Source organism: Parus major, chromosome 7 (assembly GCF_001522545.3).
Source record: "Parus major isolate Abel chromosome 7, Parus_major1.1, whole genome shotgun sequence".
Lineage (NCBI taxonomy): Eukaryota > Metazoa > Chordata > Aves > Passeriformes > Paridae > Parus > Parus major.
Genome location: NC_031776.1, coordinates 18,653,735 through 18,675,597, shown reverse-complemented (window position 1 = coordinate 18,675,597; position 21,863 = coordinate 18,653,735). Strand labels below are relative to the sequence as shown.

At 39.5% G+C, this 21,863-nt stretch overlaps 1 protein-coding gene across 2 annotated transcripts in view; it reads left to right on the top strand.

Annotated features, from left to right (window-relative positions):
• The window catches only part of CERS6 (ceramide synthase 6), a 100,073-nt gene that overhangs the window by 63,869 nt on the left and 14,341 nt on the right, over window positions 1–21,863 (top strand). For both annotated transcript variants that reach the window (XM_015634272.3, XM_015634271.3), the window contains exons 5-8: window positions 757–807; window positions 3,360–3,452; window positions 9,728–9,856; window positions 12,982–13,088. In XM_015634272.3, the coding sequence (XP_015489758.1) occupies window positions 757–807; window positions 3,360–3,452; window positions 9,728–9,856; window positions 12,982–13,088 (380 nt within the window). The remainder of the gene's footprint in view (window positions 1–756; window positions 808–3,359; window positions 3,453–9,727; window positions 9,857–12,981; window positions 13,089–21,863) is intronic.

Below are 21,863 nucleotides of genomic sequence, written 5' to 3'. Positions count from 1 at the left end.
AAGCTTGGATGGACTTTAATCATTCTTACAGCATCCTTGAGAGGTCTATTGGAAGCCCTAGGAGGTGTTACTTCAAATGTTGGTATACCTTTCAGGTTGCTCTAGGAATTACTCTTTGCCATTTCAGGAGCACTGAGGGTATGGGTGTGAAAATTTTATTTTATCTTCTTTTTCATTAAAGGGCATATTCAAAAATCCTTCCTACCTAGCCTGATTCTCAGCCTGGGGCTTTAACATTCTGCCTAGCGCCCGTTTTCTTGCTTTGAAGCTCACTCATTGTATTTTGGATGAGTTTGGTGTCGTGGTTTGCCTGCACTGAGTTGCTCCACTTGATGGTGAAAACAAGACCATGACTTCTCTCAGGCTGTGAGGATTTATTTGAAAAACTGTGATCTCGGGGAAGCATTTAATGCTGTGTGTGCTGTGTACTGCCTTAATCCAGGAGACTTGCTAATGATGATCTGTCTCCTTTATGCTCAAATGTAGAGCAGATAAGGCTATGTAAAGATGAAGGATGGATCCTGTATGGAAGACTGCCTATATATAATGACACATGCAAGAAATCTTCTTTAAAGTATTCATGCTGTGAAACTATGTGAAGTCTCTTTGTTCTATTCGGTTTTCAGAGCCTACATCAAAAAATGCAAATTCTAAGCTGTTCTTATATTTTTGTCCATAGTTAGTATTAAATATATACACTTAACATAGCACAAAGTGGTTTGTACAGACCTTTGTTTTGCTTTTTCTTTCTTTCAGACACCCTGGCTCTGGAACACCAGGCAGTGCTGGAGCGGGTATCCATATCAGGTAAAAGTTAGAGTGCTGTCTAAAAACAAGCATGACACTTCTGCAGAGCTCTGTTTTTATTATGGTGGAGCTTTGTGACAGTATGTTTGTGTGAATTGGCTACTCAGAATTTCAGAGCATTGCTAAATTCTTCCCATCTTGCTTGAGTTCAAGATGGGAAAGATGAACATAGCTGTCACACCTGAATTCCACACTTTAAATACCAAAAGCTCCAGAGAAGAGTTTGCAGTTGAAGGAATTTAACCTGTGTAGGGTATATTTTCCTTTTTTTTTTTCCTTTTCTTTTTCTTTTTTTTTTTTTTTTTCTTCCCTAAAGTGCAGGGAAGAGGAAAAAAAACAATTGCCTGACTAGAAAGTGTGAAGAAGAGTACTGTCCAAAGGACACAGGAATCAACAGCCCTTGACAGACTGAACAGAACTGTGTTTGGATGTTACTGTTCTTGAAGGTCGTGTCTCTGTTGGAAATAGTTCAGTGGAGACAGTTCAGCAGAAATCTTGATCCAAGAAAGGTTGAAGGAATTTGGTCATTGTAGCATCAGAAGAGATAATGACTTGAATTCCACCCAGAGACTGGAGGGTGAACCGAACAACATAGGGAAGCAGCAGCAGAAATTGAATGGGGGAAGTGCTGAAACGTAATCCCTCAGAAACTGTAGGTATGATTGTTTCTTAGATTGATATAGTTACAGTCACAGGTGCCTCTCAGCCCCATTTCCTGCTTTCTTTGTGTTATTACATGCAGTAAGAGGTTGACTGAAAACAAAAGACCACAAAGCATACTGATTGAAGAATATACATTTACCAGACTTACCAGAAGAACCGTCATTTAGAACATTGGATGCAACTTTTAGACTATGGGAGCTACAATTACTGTAGCTAATATCATTCTTGTAGTGGCGAGGGTCCAACATAAATCAAATTGTCAAAGTCATTATGAAAATCATTGTCTTGAAGATAAAAATGTCTACTGTGTGCTAATCAGGGCTAAGTACTTGGTTTTCAATTTGTTCTGTTGGCTTTTTTCCATAACTATATAAAATTTATAGTATTTTGTTTGCTACAACTCCTTTGTAAATTACTCAATAATGCATTGCAGAAATCCAGCTGGACTTTACTGTAGATACAGTCAAATGGATCATTTGGGTGACAGCACAGCCGTAAGCACTACTGAGGTTAAGTCAATGGAGAACTGGAGCTTAACATTTGAACTAAGTTAAACACACTGTTGATCCAAGAAGGAATCTGTGATGTCTTTAGAATTGCCCTACACTATCACTATGTATGGCTTTAGAAATACTAATGCTGTTGTTCATAAAGCAGCTGAAAATCTTCATTTTTTAGTAAAAATTTTCCCCAGTGAGTTCCCTTGCAATAACGGGTATAATAGTTGCAGTTTGTTGCAAGCTCTTATTTTCTTTCCCTTTTTTTAATAACATGTAATTAAAAGTCTGTTGGCAATCTCTCTAACCCAGAAAAAGCTTATATTGGCCAAAGAAATGGCTTTAAAGGATGAATTTTGAGTTACATTTTTCATAAAGCATAAGCATATGTCTGTATTAAACACCCGTAGAGCATTTCCTGGGAGTCCAAGGACTGGCTTTCAGCTGCAGAGAACTTCTTTGTGAAAAGGAATGGGAATAAAAGGTGCAGCCAAAATACCTCTTGCCAATGGAAACAGCTCATAGCCTGCTTGGGTACATAGTTGTGGCAGTGCAAACTGCTCTAGAGATGATTTATCTAATCCCTTGGTAGATGCCCTCAGGAGCTTCTCCTTTGCCAGTGTCCCTGTCTATCACTGCCATGGAAGATGTGACTATTGTGGAGCAAAAAGGCACACTTGCATGGAAATTAGAGTAGCTCCTTGGACTGGCTCTCTTAGGCTGAGGGTCAAAGAGTATGTGTGTCACCACGTACCTTCTTTGAAATTACCCTGGGTTGGTTTTGGTTGCACATTATTATTTTTATTTCTTTTACATTGAAACAACTCTGTAACCATGTTGTGTATCAGACAAGATGCTTGAATAAATTTATTTTATTTTCTTCTTTCCAAACATTAATATGTCCCCAGAAAATGGTTAAACTATTCAAAAGTAAGTATTTCTAAAGAATCCTGCTCAAAGCCCACATTTTCATCATGAGCAGATGAGATTATATGCTAGCATTACTTTTTTTTCTAGTCTACTCTAACATTGTTCTTTGCTATGCTTTAAGCCCCCATTACTGATATCCAGCAAGATGTTTCAAGTAAGATTTCAAAATGGATTTAGGATTACTCAGAATCTAGTTTTCTCTGGGTTCCAAATGGACAATATCATCATTTTTGGTATTACAGTATTGTCAGGGCTAAAACTTTAGCAGAGAGTGTGTTGGGGAGCTTTATTTTTCCAAAGCCATCAAAGTTTGAAAGAGGCAACCATCATAATTTTTTTCACATAGGGTAAAAAGTATGTATGTATAATTCAATAATCCCCTGTGATTAAGCATGTCTCCTATAGACCACAGCTGCCTATAATGTCAGACTCTGTTAACCTTTTCTCATCTCCATCTTTCAGCCACTGATGCCTGACCTTCATTACTACTACATAGTCGAATTGTCATTCTACTGGTCCTTAATGTTTTCTCAATTCATTGATGTCAAAAGAAAGGTAAGAGCAATGATACTAAAAACACTGAAAGCTTTAAGCTTTAACATATCATTCTTTACTTGAGCACTGTATTACATGTGCAGTGAACTGGAAATACAGTTCTTTCTAGTGTTCAACTCTTGCAGATACTAATCACTGAGGAACTGGGATTGTCTTGCTCAGTTCCTTGTTACTATAATGTGAGGTTTTTCTGCACATGGAAAGAAGGGCCTGGAGAAGATACTGAAGTGCAAATGGCAGAAGCCAAAATAACCTGTTTTCATGCAGTGACTTGAATGGAATTGAACAGGTAGTATCTGGTAGATGTACTGTTTCTTCTAAGAGTTAAAAAATGAAATACCAAGAAAAGGGCAAGACTGCCTCATAAATTCACAGTATCACTTTGTGAGATAAGATCTATGAGGGCTTTCAGTTTTTTCTACAAAAGGACAGCAAAAACATTTAATATTAAAAAGTGATATTATATTTATTTTTTACCCTTACAGTCATGTAGTTGAGCATTGCAATTAGAAGGTTGTTAATGACAAAAAACAAGACTCTGTCCAAATAGAAATCTTCTTCCAGAATTAGGTGCAACCTGTTCCATATTCCAAGTTCTCTCCTCCGAGGAGAACACTAGTCCATAGCAGAACAAGCAGCACAGCAGTTACTCGGTAATAACAGTCTGTTGAGCTATTCTTGCAGAGGTTTTAATGTTTCAAAATTAATTTTTTTAAACATTTGAAAGGATTTTATGATATCCTTATGTGCTTTTTCTAGCTGTCATTTAAATAAATGATTGTAGGCTATGGAAATGCTAATGGAAAAATTCCTGTTTATTAGAATTTTAGCAGGAGTATAACTCTGAAAAGAGTAAATGAAGGATGCAGTATGACCTGAATAAACTTACCTGTCATTTAGAACCAGAGAGTATTCCTGGGAGTCCTATGCTAGAGCTACCTATATAGAAATGCACTCATCTATTATTTGGATTTCCAGATTATTCCAGAAGTAGAAATCTCAAGAAAGCATCCACAAAATTTAAATCCCTATTGGAGAACAAATTGTAAATAAAACAACCAATTTATGATGAATGCATATAAATCCTTTGCTTTCATTGTCTGTAGATGTTAAACATTCTATGAATCATGAGCCTGAAATGAGTATAACTTCCCTGTTTCACAAACCAAGACAGAGAGAAACAATGCTCAAGGGAGCTGTATGATAGAGGAGATGAATTTAAATCATGATTAATATTGGCTAGTATATTCAGCTGCAGGGGCCAAGACTATTTCTTAGTTATATATAAATGAGTTGTTATCAGAAAAACTTTAGGGCAATCTGCTATGGAAATAGGATGGGATGTGGAGGTGGGAAGTGGATCGCCAACTCACTAACAGCCAAGTAACACCCCAGCCACAGCTTTGCGATGCTTGAACCTAGAGCACCAGGTCCAAGGAGTGTCCCAAGCACCTGCTGTATCTGAGAGCGTTCAATGTCCAGCAGAGAGCAGGAGCACAACATCTGCAGTGCAATGATTGCAAGTCAAAAGGCTTGCACTATCAGCACCATGCAGGGAACAGTGGAGATGCCGTATTTATAAATAACCTATTAGGTCACTCACTGGCTTGGACTGTGTACACAGCTCTTTTTGGAGTGTAAGCAAAATTGAAAATGAGGAAGATCAGACTGGAGAAATGCAGCTGTGCCCTGGTGTCACACAATAAAATTGTTCAGAGTGCAAGCTGCCAAGGAAACCCACTGAGTTGAAAAATGTTAGTACTAGAGACTTAATAGTTGACAAAAAGGAGTACAGGCTTGACAGAGACACTGGTTCTTGCAACACTACTGTAGTTTTCTTTTAAAAGAAGGATTAGTTTAAAAGAACATGGCAACCTTGTAATGCACCCAATATGCAATGTATGGAATGGTGTCATATGAACTATGGATCTGTTTAACAGGAAGCAGGAAATTTGCCAGCTAGTATTGGATGTTATTGTAATATTTCACAATTGGCGTGTATGGAGAAGATTAACAGTTCTCAACCTGAGTAAGTTATTGATGTTTCTGTGTTACAGTGAAAGGAATATTTTTATCTAAATCTTGGTTATTGTTTTAGATACTTTAAATTCAGCAGCTGTGGCTGTGTTGCATTCTGGGATAGTCAGAAGTGCCCAGGCAGTCTTGTGCACTGCAGGAATTCAGACAAGTGATTTTTTCCAAGTGCTTTTTTTCATGTTTGTCTGAAGGACGTGGGTTTGTCTGAAGGAGAGGTGCAGTGTGTCCTTGCTGGAAGCAGCAGCCCTCAGCACTGGCCTAACTCCAGCACTGGTCTTTTACTTACTGTAGATCAAGAGAAATGTACCTGCTGTTTTCCATCACCATTTTATTCTTCCCTGATAGCAAACTGATGACTTCAAAGAAAAATTCCAGGGGTTTCTTGACTTTCAAATACTTGTTTATCTTTATCTAGGTGTTACAAATTCCACCTGATTGTCTTTGCCTGACTGGAGGCATGAGCAAACTAGGCTGTTGCACAAGCCTATTATTGGCATTAAGTTAGTGAACTGTGTGTATCAACTTCTGCAGTTTTATTAATGGCATGCTTTTAGCTTCATAAATATCTACTAGGTTGCTGTAATGATATTCTTCCTTAAGGGTGTTCATTTTCAAAGATTGAAACCTAGTATGAATTGGTGTTTTATCATATTTTTCCAGCTTCCCATGCTCCTGTTTTGTAAAACACTGGGGAAAAAATATGGAAGTTGGTTAGGTTCACAAGCACCCAATGAAACTTAAAAGCAGTGAGGCTTATTTACATGATTTCTGGATATCTGATGTATTGTTTAATAGAAAAATATTTGACAGGTGCATTTAAAGGAACGTATAAAATTTCTATTCAGTGTTTTAACAGGCTTGTAGAAGGTCTAGGAGACCTTTCTGTATATTCATACCTTTTATTTCCAAGCATTTGGCAATTCCTAGAGCTTCCATGTTTTACTTTTTTTTTTTTTATTTTAAATTACAGTTCACTCATTCCAAGAATAAAATTATCTGTAGCTTCTAATTTTCTTGAATACCGAATTTTGATTCTAGAAAATTTACACTATATTTTGCTAAATATGAATACTAGATTTCTTTCTTCAAATAGACTTTTCATGGTAAAGAAAGACACACAGAATTGATTTCTTTTGTTTCAGTGGAAGCAGTTTGGATTGCATATGTTTTGCAGACTTTTCCCTTTCCTTGCTGATCTGTAATACTAGCCATGAAGATGATATTTTGCCCTTCAGTGGCACTAATGCTCTATTGCCCCTTGGCAGTTCAGTCAGTGAGTGTGACACGTTAAACAAATGTGAGTGGCAGAGGCATCAATTAAATGCTGGGGGCTTGTCTACAGCTTGAGACCCATGGGGTTTCTCTGCTGTCTGCTCTATGTTCTTCCCACTGATGGTGTCTAGAACATGTTCTTTCTCCTATTCTTAGCCACAGATTTTCTTAACATAGGCACACGACATCTTCCAGCAGTTACAGCTGGAGGCTATGGATCTTCTGTAAATAAATACATCTTCCACAAACATACATATGATTTGAAATACATTAACTAAAAAAAAAAAAAACGCACCAAAATTAAAAAGCCTATTCTTGTACAGCTGCTCTTCCACTATATATGGGTGAAAGTACTGGAAGTACTGAGTAAGCTGGGAACACAGATACCACTTGGTATCTATGTGTTGATTACCCTTGTGTATAACTAAAATCCAACAGGTGACATCTTCAGAAAATAGTATTAATTAATGACTTAAAGAAATGTCACAAACAGGAAAGAAATATTCCCAATAACGAAGCAGTCTTATTCATATAATTGCTACTTTTTTCCAATAGTTTTCCATAGGTCAGTCCAGCTGTTTCAGAGGTGGCAGAGTCAAGTAACTGTCCCTTTTAAGAAACATCATTACAGAAGGAGTTCCCCAGACAGCATTTCTTTAAGACTCATGCAAAAATGCAGAAGACTTCTGCCTGAGAACATTAGGATTGCTTAGGAATAATCCATATTGTCAGGAATGCCTTGAAGAATATCCAAGAGGGACTAGAAATCCAGTGTTTGTAGAACATGAATGTGTCAGCTGTGAAAATAGAGGAGATTTTCTACTTGACTTTTTGCCCCATTAGGACTGCCTATGTGCTAACATAAATGCTTTTGGAAGGAAAATTTAGAACAGTGCCATAGTATATGCAGATGAAGGAGGTGAAGAGCTAGGCTGCAGTATGGCCATTGTGGCTTACTTCTAATCCCATGGAGTAAGGTAGGTGCTTTACTGGTTTTATTATAGTGAAATGGTGAAATGGTCACCATGTGTGGGTTTGTAGTTACTGAAATGACTGAGATGCCCTACCCTTGTTTTCCCTAGGACACTCAGAAGGGGAGACAGCCTTTAATTGTCTTTTTATTCTGTCTGCTTGAAGGAAATGGATTTAAAGCAATAGCTTGATATGACTGGTGAATGTATTTTATTGTGTTCCATGCTTCTGGGGGCCAGATAATCTGATTAAGAAATGTTGAGTGCATACTAAACTGTCTTATGAGTCTCTGCATTTAGTCTTTTTATCTTTTCTCCCCCTCCCTGCCCTCCTACCCTTCTTCAGTTTTATGTTGGAGGTACTGGCAGTGCCTACTGAAGAGTAGGAAACAGGATCTTGTAGCACCTGATAGCATTAAACAGAAGTGGTAGGCTGGGGGCAGGTCGTGTCCCTCTTCAGTTAGTTAGACTGCTCAATCTGCAGGTTTTTCCATGGACTCCAGGTGTCCATTGCAGGGAAGGCACATGCTGGTACTGAGAGGCAATGGCACTGCACGTCCTTAAAAACAGCAGTGCCTGCTACATTCCCAGAGAGCTGTGGGAACACTGTGCAGTTATACATCTCAGTACTGAAGAGACAGTGCAGTGAGGGGCTGGAGCTGATGCTTTTCCAGAGCTGCCCCTGTGTTAGCTGGAGCTCATGGCACTCTCAATAGGGCCCTCCTGCCCGATACAGGTACCTTCAGTTCCTTTGCAACCAGGTGCTGGCCCTCTAAAAACACAGTTTTGGTTTCTCTGTTGTGGGTCACTCAGCTGAAGACTACCACAACTCAGCAGGACTGGCCCACAAAAGCTATCAGAAAGCCAAATTCCACCCCCCAATACACTTGGTGAGCAGGCTGCCTGAAGGAGCTGCTCCTATTGACTGCCTGGATCACTCTCCTTTCTGACAGCACTCTGCGTGAGCCACTAGGTCCTCTGGGAGTTGTGGTACAAACTTTGCATCTGGTGCATAAAGAAACTCCCCAGTTAAATATTGCCTCTGATCTTTTCTTAAGGTTTTTTATATTGCTTTCTCAAAACTGTACAGGTAGTTCTGCAAATTCCAACAAGACTTTTTTACTGACTTGGTGCCTTGCTGAGAAGAGTTTCATCTCTGCAGGTCCTGTTCTCTCATTAATCAGTCTGGGAGCCTACTTCAGGCAGGCAGGTTATTCCCTCTGCTTTATCTGCCCTGTGGCAAATACCTGGGATGTGATGTTACTTCTGGGAGCTTCAGGGCTCCCAGATTTTTCAATAGTAACAGTTACTTTCTGGCCAAATAACTCAAAATTACTGATCTGGAGACCAGCTAACCTGCATCATTTGGGAGACAGGGGGTTAGAACCAATTAGGAAGAGATGCACCAGCTCATTTAAAGACTTTTCTGGCCCTGTTACAGTGTGAAGACAAAGCACCTTGATTTGAAACAAACAAATTAAAGCCCAGATCTGGGATTCTCTGTTTTCCTTGGCAGGTGCCTGTTGTTCTAGTGCACTGGAAATGTGTTTAGTCTTCCCTTGTAGCTATATTCTTTCTTCTAAATGGTGCATTATTTAGCACTTGGTTATGCATATTGTTATAATCATATGTTACTTGGTGCATAAAAAGTGTGGTGGAATTAGATTTGCATGTACATATGCCTTTTCAAAGTAACTTCAACTGTAAATGTTTACTTTATTAGGTTAAATTACTATGAACTGAGAATTGTGGTCATTGCCTAGCTTTCAATTAGGTTTTTTGCATTTGTTTAACATACAATGATTATTTTATTCAATCTAAATGATATACAGAGCAGGGTATATAATGCACTTATATAGTAGATATTTTTCTAGCTTAAATATAATGCTGGATTTAAGAAACACCCATCCAGTTTTGTATATGAGTACAGAATATCAGTGTTTGCTTCATATTTTATTTTTTTTGTGTGTATTTTCCTTGCTTCTGCTGTTCTAGGATTTTGGAATCATGTTTACACATCACATTGTAACAGTCACCCTGATTACCTTCTCATATGTAACCAATTTGACACGAGTGGGAACCTTGATCTTATGTCTTCATGATGCAGCTGATATTGTCCTAGAGGTGAGATAATTCATATTTCATCCTTTCAGTAGGTAGAATATTTTTGCTATGCAGAACAAATATTTCCTTAGCCAGTGTAAGATAGTAATAGTGATTAATATAGTGTATTTACTTGCATAAATATCTTGTGCTTGTAGCAGGATGTGTTTCTGATTTCAGACTGGTTTATCCCTCGATATACTGCTTGCACAAAGCAGAGACTGGTAATGCATTGTATGCCAGGGAGGGTTACATGCAGATTTTAAATACAACATGGTAAAATCAAAATCTAAAGTTTCAAAATCCAGAAAGTGGTGAAAGTGGATCACCTGGTTCTTAACCCGTGTGACATGGCATGTGGAGCAATAACTGTCTCCAAAAGAATCAAGGTGTCACAGTGTGTTTCTGCTCTGCTTTGCTGGGAAGAAGGTGTTTTGACAATTTAATGGCTTTTTTGGTTGTGGCCAGTGATCTGACCTCTGATTTTCCAGGTTCCAATGCTTCTGGATCCCAGTACCAGCATTAAGCAGTTGTATTTGGAGGAGAAGGGATGATTTAAATTCTTTTAAGTCAAGTTGGTCTGCAACTTCCATAGTGGTAACTTAGACATTGCATCATTCATTATCTGCATCAGTTACTAGACAGCTCTGGGTCATGCTAGAATTTGGCTGTCTCTGAATTCTCCTCCAAAGTTAATAACTATTTTGTCTGAAATTATTTTTTATTCAAGTACCTGTAAGGATACCTGTTTTGGAAGAATGTAGACTCACTGTGTGAGTCATTGCAAAATCAAGATCCTGCCACTCTGATTCAGTAGTGCTGTGAATATGGTTTTATCTTTTAATCTTTTTTAATCTAGAAGGCACGTGACTGCCTGAGATAGAAGGCAAAAGAGAATGTGAATTTTTCATGATAAAAATAATCACATATTTGAAAGCTGATTTTTCTGCTTTAGTAATGTGTATGGGTAGCTGTGACTTCACCTAAACTTTCTTCATTCCTCTTTTCTCACCACCAGAAAGAAGTACTTAAAGTTGTTTATTCTAGATCAGACCGGTGTCTGAGGAACTACGAAAACACTGGAGAGCAGCTGTACTAGGCTACCTAGAACTTTACCCTCTGTTCATTGACTAAGACAAAGAGGAATTGCTGGTATTCTCACCAGAGTTGCAAACATTGACCAAATAGGCTTCCTCATGAGGCACATACTTAATAGCCCTTCTAGTAAATTCTTTCAGTCTGGTTTGATTGGAAATTCTACTAGGGCAGTGGGTCACAACACTGGTGCCATATGAGAGGAGATGGACTCTTGCACACTGCTGACATTACAGAGGGGAATGTCAGTGCAGAGGAAGAAAACTATCAAACTGCAAAAGAAGTTGGTGAAATATCTTGTCATGATGGGTCAGTCGTGCACCTGACCTGTGCTACCTATTACATATTTGTAAAAATGAAAAGCTATTTCTGGAGACCACTAGATGCTTACCATCTATCATTTCATAATGAAACACATCCATAGAAAGCTGGAATGCACCCTTTTTTATTATTCTCATTGCAAAATGTAGTGTGCATTGGTGGGAATACTGGAGGCGAGATTTTTTTTTCTGCAGGTCTAAAGATTTCTGGAAGTATGGAAGAACCATAGTAAGATTTTCAAGAATATGTAATGTTCTTGAAAAACATTTGTATTCAGTTGTAGTCATGGAAATACATCCAGAAATCCTGAACTGAATTTTCCATCATGTGAAAAGCAGGAAAGTTAGTAATGCTTCTGCTTCATATGTTGGTACCAAAGTGTTCTCTTTTCCTTCAGACTAGGCTGTGAGTACAAACTGCTAGGAAATTTATTTGTGTCCTCTGGAAAATAGGGCTGGTTCAGAAGGGTTGTGTTTTCTTCACAGTGCTGGTGCCTTTCCTCATGTTCTAGGAGCTTCCTAACTTGGTTTCTTTAATGAGGAATATTCTTCTTGTTCAGATTTTTAGTAGGAACATTTCAGAAACTGGGTAACATCCAAAAGTGCATGTTTGGTTTTGGCACCCAGATTATCTGTTTCTCTGCTTTGAATTCTGCATTCAGAATTGTATTCTGTATGCATAGTTGTGGTAAATTTGCTCCCTCTTAGTGCTCTGGAAAGCCTGCACAAGTGTCTTCTGGGATATTGGGAGCTGGATGTGGGTCCCCTCAGAAAGGAGCTTTGAAAGGGTTCCTAGTGAATTTAGTGGAATCTCTGGATACATTTGACAGAAAGCAAGAAGAAAGACTGTCCCTATCTCAAAGCAGATGTTATTTTAAAATAATTAACTGCTTGCACACATTAACACTGTGGAAGCAGCATAAACATCTTAAAACAAGCATCCCTCCCTAGATACCATTTTCTTCAGAGAGAAAAGGGTAAAGAAACTTCTGGGAAGATCAGTGTTTTAATAAGCAGTTTCAGAGAAGAGTAATGAATTAGTAAGTCCTTCACAGGGAAAGAATCAGAAGACTGCATGAAGACAAGTGAGAAAAGCATGTAAATATAAGCATAAGGCAGCAAGTTAGAAAGCAGAAGCTGTAAAGAGAGCCTTGGAAAAAGACTTGAAGGTGGGGGGTGTAATCTTTGAAGGGGAAATTATTCTGTATGGGTAGATAAGGAAGAAGAGATGCTTTAGAAAAGCATAGTATATGGGATGTACTGAAGGAATTGAGACAAAGTTTATATATAGCAGCTACCAGGTCAGAGAGCATGGGGCACATGGAAGGTAGATGGATGCTGAAAATGCCAGTGGAGCATACCAAAAAGGTGAAAGCTAAGCAGGTAAAGAGGTTGGGGACAAAGACACCATAACCACACTGGGGTTCAGCAAAAGGTTGAGAAGAGTTCTGCGAATCTGAATTTGTAGAATCTCAAAAATTCAATTGAGTGGGAAAAAAAGAAATTAAATACATATTCTAGTTTTATGCAGTCTGGTTTGGTTTCTTTTCCAAAAAAGATATTTTCCAGCTGCTTGGTGGAGAGGAGTTCCAAGATCACTGTGAGATGGCCCAGTGAAAATGTTAGCAGTTTCATAAAAATGTGGTTTCTTCTTTTTCTTACAGCTTACATACAGTAAAAGAGAATTCAGTTGTCCTCATGGAAGTAAAGAGACATCTTTTTCTTTTACAGGCTGCCAAAATGGCAAACTATTGCAAGTGTCAAAAACTGAGTGACCTCCTGTTTCTTACATTTGCCGTTGTCTTCATTGTCAGTAGGCTTGGCATATATCCCTTATGGTGAGTAAGGACATTGTTTTCCTCAAATGCTAGGCATGAAACACGCTTGAAATAACTGTGTTATAATTGAGCATGATTCATTGCCATTACTCTGTTTCCCAAAGCACCAGGGAGAGTTACAGACATAACCAGGTGCTGAAATAGCCTATTTGCTAGAGTGCCATTGTGTTTACTGTGTGCTAGATGAGAAACATCTGGGGCTTCTGCTGGTGTTAAGGTAGAAATGAATTGGAGACAGCATAACTTCAGACTAGCAGGTCGCTGGCTATGTTGGCCATATGAGAGGCCAAATAGAAATGAGAGGAAAAGCTTTCAGTGCACACTTCATGACCACTTTCAGCTTAAAGAAAAACACAGTGGATTAAGTAAAGTATGACCTGCTGAAATTGGCATAAGGTTGTTATTGCCATGCAGATTGCAGTACCTCAGGCTACTCCTTTTCCACCTCTCCTTTGAATTGGAGTTCCTGGGGCAGCTGTGTAACACATATGTCTAGAAGGCAGTTGCACAGGTCTTATTGTAATCTCACATCTGCCCAGACAGTCAGCTGTTTGCATTGCACATGCTGGCTTGTACATACACATGATGTAGATATGCATGCACACAGACTGAACGTAGGATCTTCTACACACAGAGGGCAGATTGCTAGTTAGGAAACACATGTTTGTACTTCATTGTAAAAATGCATTAAAGTTTTTCTGCAACCTGTGCACTCTATATGAGGAGGACTGAGAGAAGGTGTTGGCCATGGCTCTTTTCTATTCTCGAGCCTTTCTTTCTTGTTAACAGAACTAGCACAGATATCTGTATTTCTAGGAAACTAAGAGAGGTCTTCCATTGCATCACGAGATAACAATGACAGTTTTGTTCTTGGGAAACACCAAGAATGCCAGAAATTGTACCCTTTGCAGAGTTTATTTAGATTACCACTGAGCTCCTTACTCAGATATGCAGAGGATTTACAGATGCCAGTGTCAACCTCCCTACTACAGTTTCCTTTTCAAACCTCTCTAATGATATCTCTTTGAGGTTTTGTTAATGCAAACAGGGTAAGACCGAGATGCTCTTAGGGAGCTGTGTCATCAGCTCTGCTTAACCCTACAATGTACAAGTCTCTTTTAGCATTTGATGACTCCAAAGATATTGTGATAATGCCTGGTCCCTACTGTGCTGTGAGTTGGTGAGCAAACATGACAAAACATGAAAATGGATAGACACGCAAACTGCATGTTTGGAAACACTTGTTATTTTCTTCAAGGAGCAATTTTTTCTTTCTTAAACAGTTTTGCTTCCCTTCCTCAGTCCTTCCTTGAAGCCAACTAGGCCATACATAGAATTTCTGTAAATTAAGTAAGCTAATGTCTCTGCTTCTGTGATCTCAGGTATTTCATAGGATTTCACCTGTCCCTTGCTTTCTGTTTTATATTGAGGAATGAAGGGAGGAACCAATTTCACCAGTGCATTTCTGCCACTGGAGACTTCAGTACCTGACTGTGCTTAAGGGAAGGCTCAGTCAGATGAAGACTGGATGGGTTTGCAAAAGGGGAGTCATACTTGGCCAACCTGATAAGCTTCCATGATGGAATTAAATTACTGGCTTGTAATGACATGATTACTGGATGATGAGGCAGAGTGCACCCTCAGGAAGTTTGCTCATGTTCCAACCTATGAGGAATGGCTGATACACCATAGGGTTGTGCTGCCATCCAAAGGGAAGGACCCTCAACAGGCTGGAGAGACAGCCAACAGGAACCTCAGAAGTTCAGCACAGGCAGTGCAGAGCCCTGCACCTCTGTTTTCTGGGGGCTGACCACCAGGACAGCAGCCTTGCACCAGAGGAACTGGGGGTTCCACTGGACACCAAGGTGAGCATGAGCCAGCACTGTGCCCTTGTGGTAATGAAGGCTGGTGGTACCCTGAGCTGCATGAGGAGGGGTGTGGGCAGCAGGCTGAGAAAGGTGTCTATCTTCCTTTCTACCAGCCCTGGTGAGGCCACCTGTAGAGCACTGTGTCAGTTCTGGCCTCCCCAATGTCACAGAGGCATAAAGCTACTGGAGACAGTCCAGCAAAGTCACCAAAATTGATGAGGGGACAGGAGCACCTCTCACATGAGGAAAGGCTGAGACAGGTAGGATGGTTTAGCACAGAAAAGAGAAAGCTCAAAACAGGTATTAGCAATATAGAAATGCATGAATGGAGAGTGTAAAGAAGACTGAACCATGGATTGTCCATGTACAGGAATGCAGCAGCTGACAGTGTGCTGTGTACTCCCTGTCACAACCAGAGTGGTTATCCTGGTGATCCCTCTGCCTTGTCATGGTTTAACGCCAGCTGCCAACAAAGCCCCAGGAAGCTGCTTGCTACCTTCCCACCACTAAGATAGGGAAGAGAATCGGGAGTGTGTAAGTGAGAGAACTTAGGAGCTGAGATAAAAACAGTTCAATAGATTAAGGCAAGAGCTGTGCTTACAAGCAAAGCCAAACAAGGCTTTCATCCAGTACTTCCTGTGGGCTGGCAGGTATTCAGCCTGATCTCCAGGACATCAGGGCTATGTGTAATGGTGACCTGGGAAATGCAAACACTAAGACTCTAAACGTGATCCCCTTCCTCCTTCCCCCAGGTTTGTATGCTGAGCATGACACCATGTGGTGTGGAGTATTCCCTGGGGGGCAGCTGCGCCAGCTGTAATCCCTTCTAACTCCTTGTGCACTTCCATTCTCCTCACTGAGGGTTGTGTGAGCAGCAGAAAATGCTTTTGTTCTATGTGAGCATTGCTCAGCAATAACAGAAACATCCTGGAAGTACCAACTCTGTTTCCAGCAGAAATTGAGAATATAGCCCTGTACTACCAACCATGAAGAAAACTCTCTGTGTCAGCCCAAAGCAGTGTAGCCCTTAATCAATGAAAAATGCATTTATTTATTTGAATATGCAAATAGTTTAGTGCGGTATATATGATCTTTGATTTTTTTAAGACTGTTTTATTTCCAGACCAAAGCCTTGACATATGTATTCCTAATGGCTACCTTTAGATACAGCCAGAGGCAGTTTCATTGTTCGCAGCTGTTCTGTAGGCAATGCATGTGGGAGTCAGAGTTAGCAGGGATGAACCATGGGATACATGAGCTTGTGTCTCCCAAATCCTTTTCCTCTGTGAAACAGCAATTCTAAATCTTAAGCTCTATTAGTTTGCATGTCAGCAAAGATGACTCACTGGAGTGGCAGCAGGCCAGGAAGTATAGTTTTGCTCTCCTTTGCTGAAATTTCAAAATAGCAGAATTTGGTGCCTGATTAATATTACATAAATATGCAAATTTTTCTAGCATAAAAGCTGAGAGGTATAAAACCAGTGTGAATGTAATGTAAAAGCAAGACTGTAATTTATAAGAATACTTCCCCCATCCAGGAAGGTGAATACCCAAGACAGGCTTCCAGAGACGTCACTTCCGAAGCACTGGTGTGCTGTTGTGCTGCCGCTTTGCACAAGTGCCATTTAATTTTGCATAAAGGTGCTAATAAAGAATTCAGAATGTATCAAATGCTGTTGTTTGAAGGGTGTTTAACAGCAGGGCTAAGACAAAAGAAACTGGCAATTAGGTATATATTTAGCAGTCTTTCTGCAGGCATCTGGAGTTCATTTAAGCAATAACTCAAAAACCCCAGGATACTTTCTGCCTCCTGCTGCTACATGAATGTAGGAGTAAAGCTGCTATTTTCACTGACAAGACATTTTGCTTGTGAAATTCTCCCACTTGCACATAATCACTGTTCTAGCAAATTACAACACAGAACACAACTCTACATGACTCAGAGGAAACATGATGCCTTCTCAGGTGATACAGGATTGTAGGGAGAATGAAAGCAATCTCAAACAAAATAATTATATAAATTATGCAGGCCTTTGGCTAGTCTAATCAGGCTGGTTAAAGCAGTTACTTCAAGCTCTCGGGGAAGCTGGCCTTATATTTATTTTACCGGGTTAAGGCACAAAGCCAGTAAAATTCAGGCTCTTTCAAATTGCTCTGATTAGTTACTAGCATGCAGTTTTCCTGAGTTTTTCACTCCTTTTGATTACTTTTATAATGAGTTATATTGTCTGGGAACGATGATAGGTAAAAAACTGTGTTTGAGTGACAAGTACTGCTGTCAAAGGCAAGGACACAAGTGGAAAGCCTTGGCATTCATGTGACCTGTGAGGTCTCAGCATGTGCATATTACATACATGCACTGAGAAATGTGAAATAGTGTTTTAACGGTGCAGATTTAAATGAAAGCCTAATTTAAGCAGATTTTAAGGAGCAGAGGTCATGTTCTGCATATGCTGTCCCCCAGGTTCTCATCTAGGCAAATTTGGTGTAATTCAGGTTGTCTGTATTATGCCCTTCTGTTCTTCATCTCTTTTTACACTGTCAGTGTCCAGAGTATTGCATTACATTAAAAGCTGTGAAGATGGACTGCCAACTACTTTGATTAGTTGTTATAGTCTTGTTTGATGTCAGTAGGTACATCTTAGCTGGATATTCTGTTTGTGAGTCTGTTTGGAAATATTCTGGGGAAAAAACTGGAAAAGATAATTCTCACTGTTAAAAGTCAAAGTTGTTTCAGGTGTATGTCTCCTTATCAACTGCAGTGTATAGCTCATTTCTGCTAAATGAGGTTTTGGTGCCAATGTACTTTATAGAGGTATGGGTCAGCCAAGCCTCAGAAAAACAACTTTATTCCTTGCTGTTCTTTCATTTCTAAGGCTTGTTCATGACTGTGCATACAGTCTGGCTTATGGCTGATATCTGTTTGCCTTTGTGTGGCAATGAGTATCTGCATGAACCAGACAAGCCTGGCATGATTCTTCATGAGTTACATTTAACTGCAGTTCACCATGGTGAGCCTAATGAACCATTGTTACTTTTTACCAGACTTTCAGTCATCTCTGCATGACTGGCAGAATAGCTCCTCCTGAGTTCCACCATTGGCTGAACACTAGCATGGGGCATAGCCCTGTCCTTAACGCACACACCGTGTTTCCAAATAGTGATAGGGTATTGTAAGTCTGCACTATTCCCTTTCATTTATCCTGGAATCTGCTTCTCTCTGAGCAAATAGGGCAGTGCAGAACACCCATAAGAAGCAGCTGCTACAAAGATTTGGCCCTCTCTTTTTCCTAGTTTTCTTCTTTAGCTGATATTGACTGAGTTGAATTGTTGTCTTTCATGCTGGTTTTCTTTTCTGTCACATTTTCTCCTTGGATTACGTATGTTGTATGGGAAGACAGCATGTGGACCACATCAGTCACCCTGCTTCACTCCTCTGAGCATACTGGTAAAATAGAAAGCTCCAACCTACCCTTAAAAGCATCCTACAGTGCCAAAGCAATATGTAGGCAGTAGTTAAAGCAGGAGTCCTGGTCAGTTATTTCACATAGTAAGAATTCAGGTAGCCAGATGAATCCCAGCTGCCCAGACCTTGTCTGCACTCTGAATGAACACAGTTGTTTTGCAGTGGTTTTAGTTACTCTTGTTGGATTGTAAATCTTTCTAGCCTAGCTAGTATAATGAAATAACTTTTTTATTAAGATAGTATCTTCTTACACTTTCTCAAACTCATTTTGCTCAGAATATTGTCTAAACCAGAGCACAATCATAAGTTGCTTGTGGATAGCAGATACTGAAAGAATAAATTATGATTTTGATACTTGATTCGTGATGCTATTCATACTTTCATTGCGTGGATGCTGTAGAACTTGCAAAAATTATCTGCTGTGCTTACATATCAGTCTGTAGTTTCAGCAGGCAACTTATAAGCAATCAGTTTATCAAGAGCATTTAATAACAAGGTTTTGGCAAACTAACAGTAGTATATTCAGAAACTCATAGGCTTCAATTTATGGATTAAAAAGAAGGTTTAATTAACTACATCTCTATAAATTTACTCACAACTCCTGTCTTAGCTCTTTAGCAGAGCGTGTATAATGTTGTCATCCTATCTGCTTCTGACAAAACATTATCAGATGTTATCCTTTCTAATGCCTAGTTTTTTTATTTCCTCGATTTTTTTACAGCATTTGTGAACTCAGGCCTCTGGAGTGTTACAGGAAGCATGGATGAAATCTTTGGAGTACCAGGTTAATAGTGATCCAGCTATTTACAGGGAAGCTATAAGAAAGGGAAAGGTTAGAGGTGTCATTCACCATTATGGGCTTGCAATGTAAATAACAAAAAGTGGCATTTGCTCAGTGTTGCTGTTTTTAAAATTTTCATGTGATCACAGCAGGAAAAAATTACATTAAAAAATATTTCATCAGACTTTCAAAACTATTCTTATCCTCATTTTTAGTTTCTACTAGACTACAGTTTCTACAGTACTCTGTGGCTATAGTAATGCTTTCTGTTGTCAAGGATTGCCTACTCAGTTGGTGTTCTTACTTCTCCTTTTATTAAGAAAAATGTGCTGTCTAAAACCAGTGCTCCAACTGGAAACAGGACAGATACCTGTGCAGTGGCACTTCTCATGCTCAGAATTATTCTGCCAAGTGTAAATGTGTCAGGGCAAGGGAAGCAGCATGGGTGTTTTTCTTGGGGCTAGACATCTAAGCCACTTTTAAATTGGCTCAGGTAGGTAGTTTGAACTTGGGCAAACATTCTGCCTCTTCTCAGCACCTTTTCTCTTAGAGGTATCTTTAGCACCAGGGTTTGCTGTTACTGGCAGATATTTTGTGGCACTACAGAGTCAATACAAAAGCAGAACAATGCTACTGCAAGCTTCTGAAGTATGTGGGATGTAAAAATCATAGCTCTGCAAAAGCAAGAGAGTAAGTTAACTTACCAGCTTGAAATAGTAATTGACTTTTGAACACCATGATCAACAGCCATGATGGAGCTGGCATCTTGTTTGTATTCAGCTAGGAGGAGGTCATTGTGGCTGAACACCCTGGGAGAAACACAGCCCCCATGTAAATGAGCACATTCTGTGGGTTTCCTCGGTGTTGCACAATGGCACAGTTTGACCCATAGTATCTCTGAAGATATAAATAATTATTAAGAAAATTGGATTAAACTGAAAACTGTTTAGGGATGATTTCACATACATTGTTATGGCATATAGTTAACACAACTGCACTCATTTTTTGTCATCAGAAATGGGCACGAGGATGGCTTTTTTATACTCTGATACTCCGTTTTGCAAAGATTGGAAACTATAGTTTACAACAAATGCTTTTCCTCTTTGGAGAATAACTTGCACTCCAGCAAAATGGATCTTGATATGTGTTTTCTGTTCCTCATGTGAGAGTTTTATATGTACCTGAAGATTTTCAGACTTCTTAGTGTCATTCTTAGTGTAACATAGTTCTTCAGTACTTGTGAGTTATTATCATGGGCCTTTACACAAGCATTTTGCCATAACACATTACTGATACAACATCTTGCTGAGTATAATTACATTCTGCTAGAAAATTTGATTTCTCTCCATATCCTGATATCTATGAAGGACTCTTTGGAGGTTTTAGTTTGGATTGTGAAAGTGTCTATGACCTTGTATCTTTGTTTTTCTGTCCACAAGACTGTAATGCTACTATTCATACCAGTAGCTGCAAAATCAGCTAATGAGCAGTAACTGCTGATGAGAAGGAATTGAATGAAAAGCACAGCTGAAACCAGAACAGTGATGGTTTGATCAGGTCTCTTCTACAGTACATCAAACATGAATAATTTCCTGCCTGCTCCATCATTTTAGTTAAGTAATTGGAAATCCTATTGATCTGCACACAGGGCTTAAAATAACAGTTTCAGTGGCAGGGCTGTAATTTCTGCAGACATGTTGTTCCTGATTAGTATTAGGATAGGAGCCACCCATCTCCGCAGCAGCTGAGCATCTGTTAGTACCATGTCAGGAAATCCTCTGATGTGGGGCTGCTGGGGTGAGCAGAATGCCATGTGGTGGTGACCTCGCTGATAAAATTGAAGTGTGTGGATTTAAGGTTGCTCTGCATACTGACTCAATAGTTTATATTCTTTCTGTCACTGCATTTTGCAGAGATCTGTTATCAGCTCTCTAAAAAAAGGAGAGTAATAACCATCACCAACCAGTCTGATGAATCAGTCTGAAGTGCTGTTGATAGATCATCTCTCTCTTTTTCTCCCAGTCTTTCCTTCCCTGCTTCATTACTTCTGTGTGGGTGACTGGTTCATCTGACTCTTCTCTGTTCACAGTGGGTCTCTGCTACTCATCTTGTATTTGCCATGCACTGATACTCTGGAGGGCTGAAAATGTAAGAGACAGCAGGATCTGAAAAGGGAAACAAGCTTGTTCTCCCACTCAGCAAGAACTAAGAAGCAGAACAGTGATATAGACACAGCAGCTGGCCAAGCTGAAACTCAGATGAAAAACTTGGCAGTATAGCCCTTATGTACTGGATTTGCTATAATTAAATATTTAGCTGCACTGCAGCTTGAGGACTCCAGTACGTGGAGTGCTATAAACCGAAGTTTCTTCAATTTTATGACTGCTTTGTGTATGATTCCATATACTTCTCAGGTAAAAAGCTGTTTAACTCATTTGAAATCTTATGCAGAAACAACTGTGTGTAAGGCCTGTTGTGTAGCACAATTAAAAGTAACTAGGACAGCCTGGGATATGAATTCCTATTAGATTTCAATGAAGGTCTAAATCCCAGAGATTAATCTTGACCACTGATGAAATGTATATGATTTATCATCCTGTGGCTGATCAACTTGTGCATACTTGTGTTCTCACACTCCACTGTTCTTCATTTACCTGTGA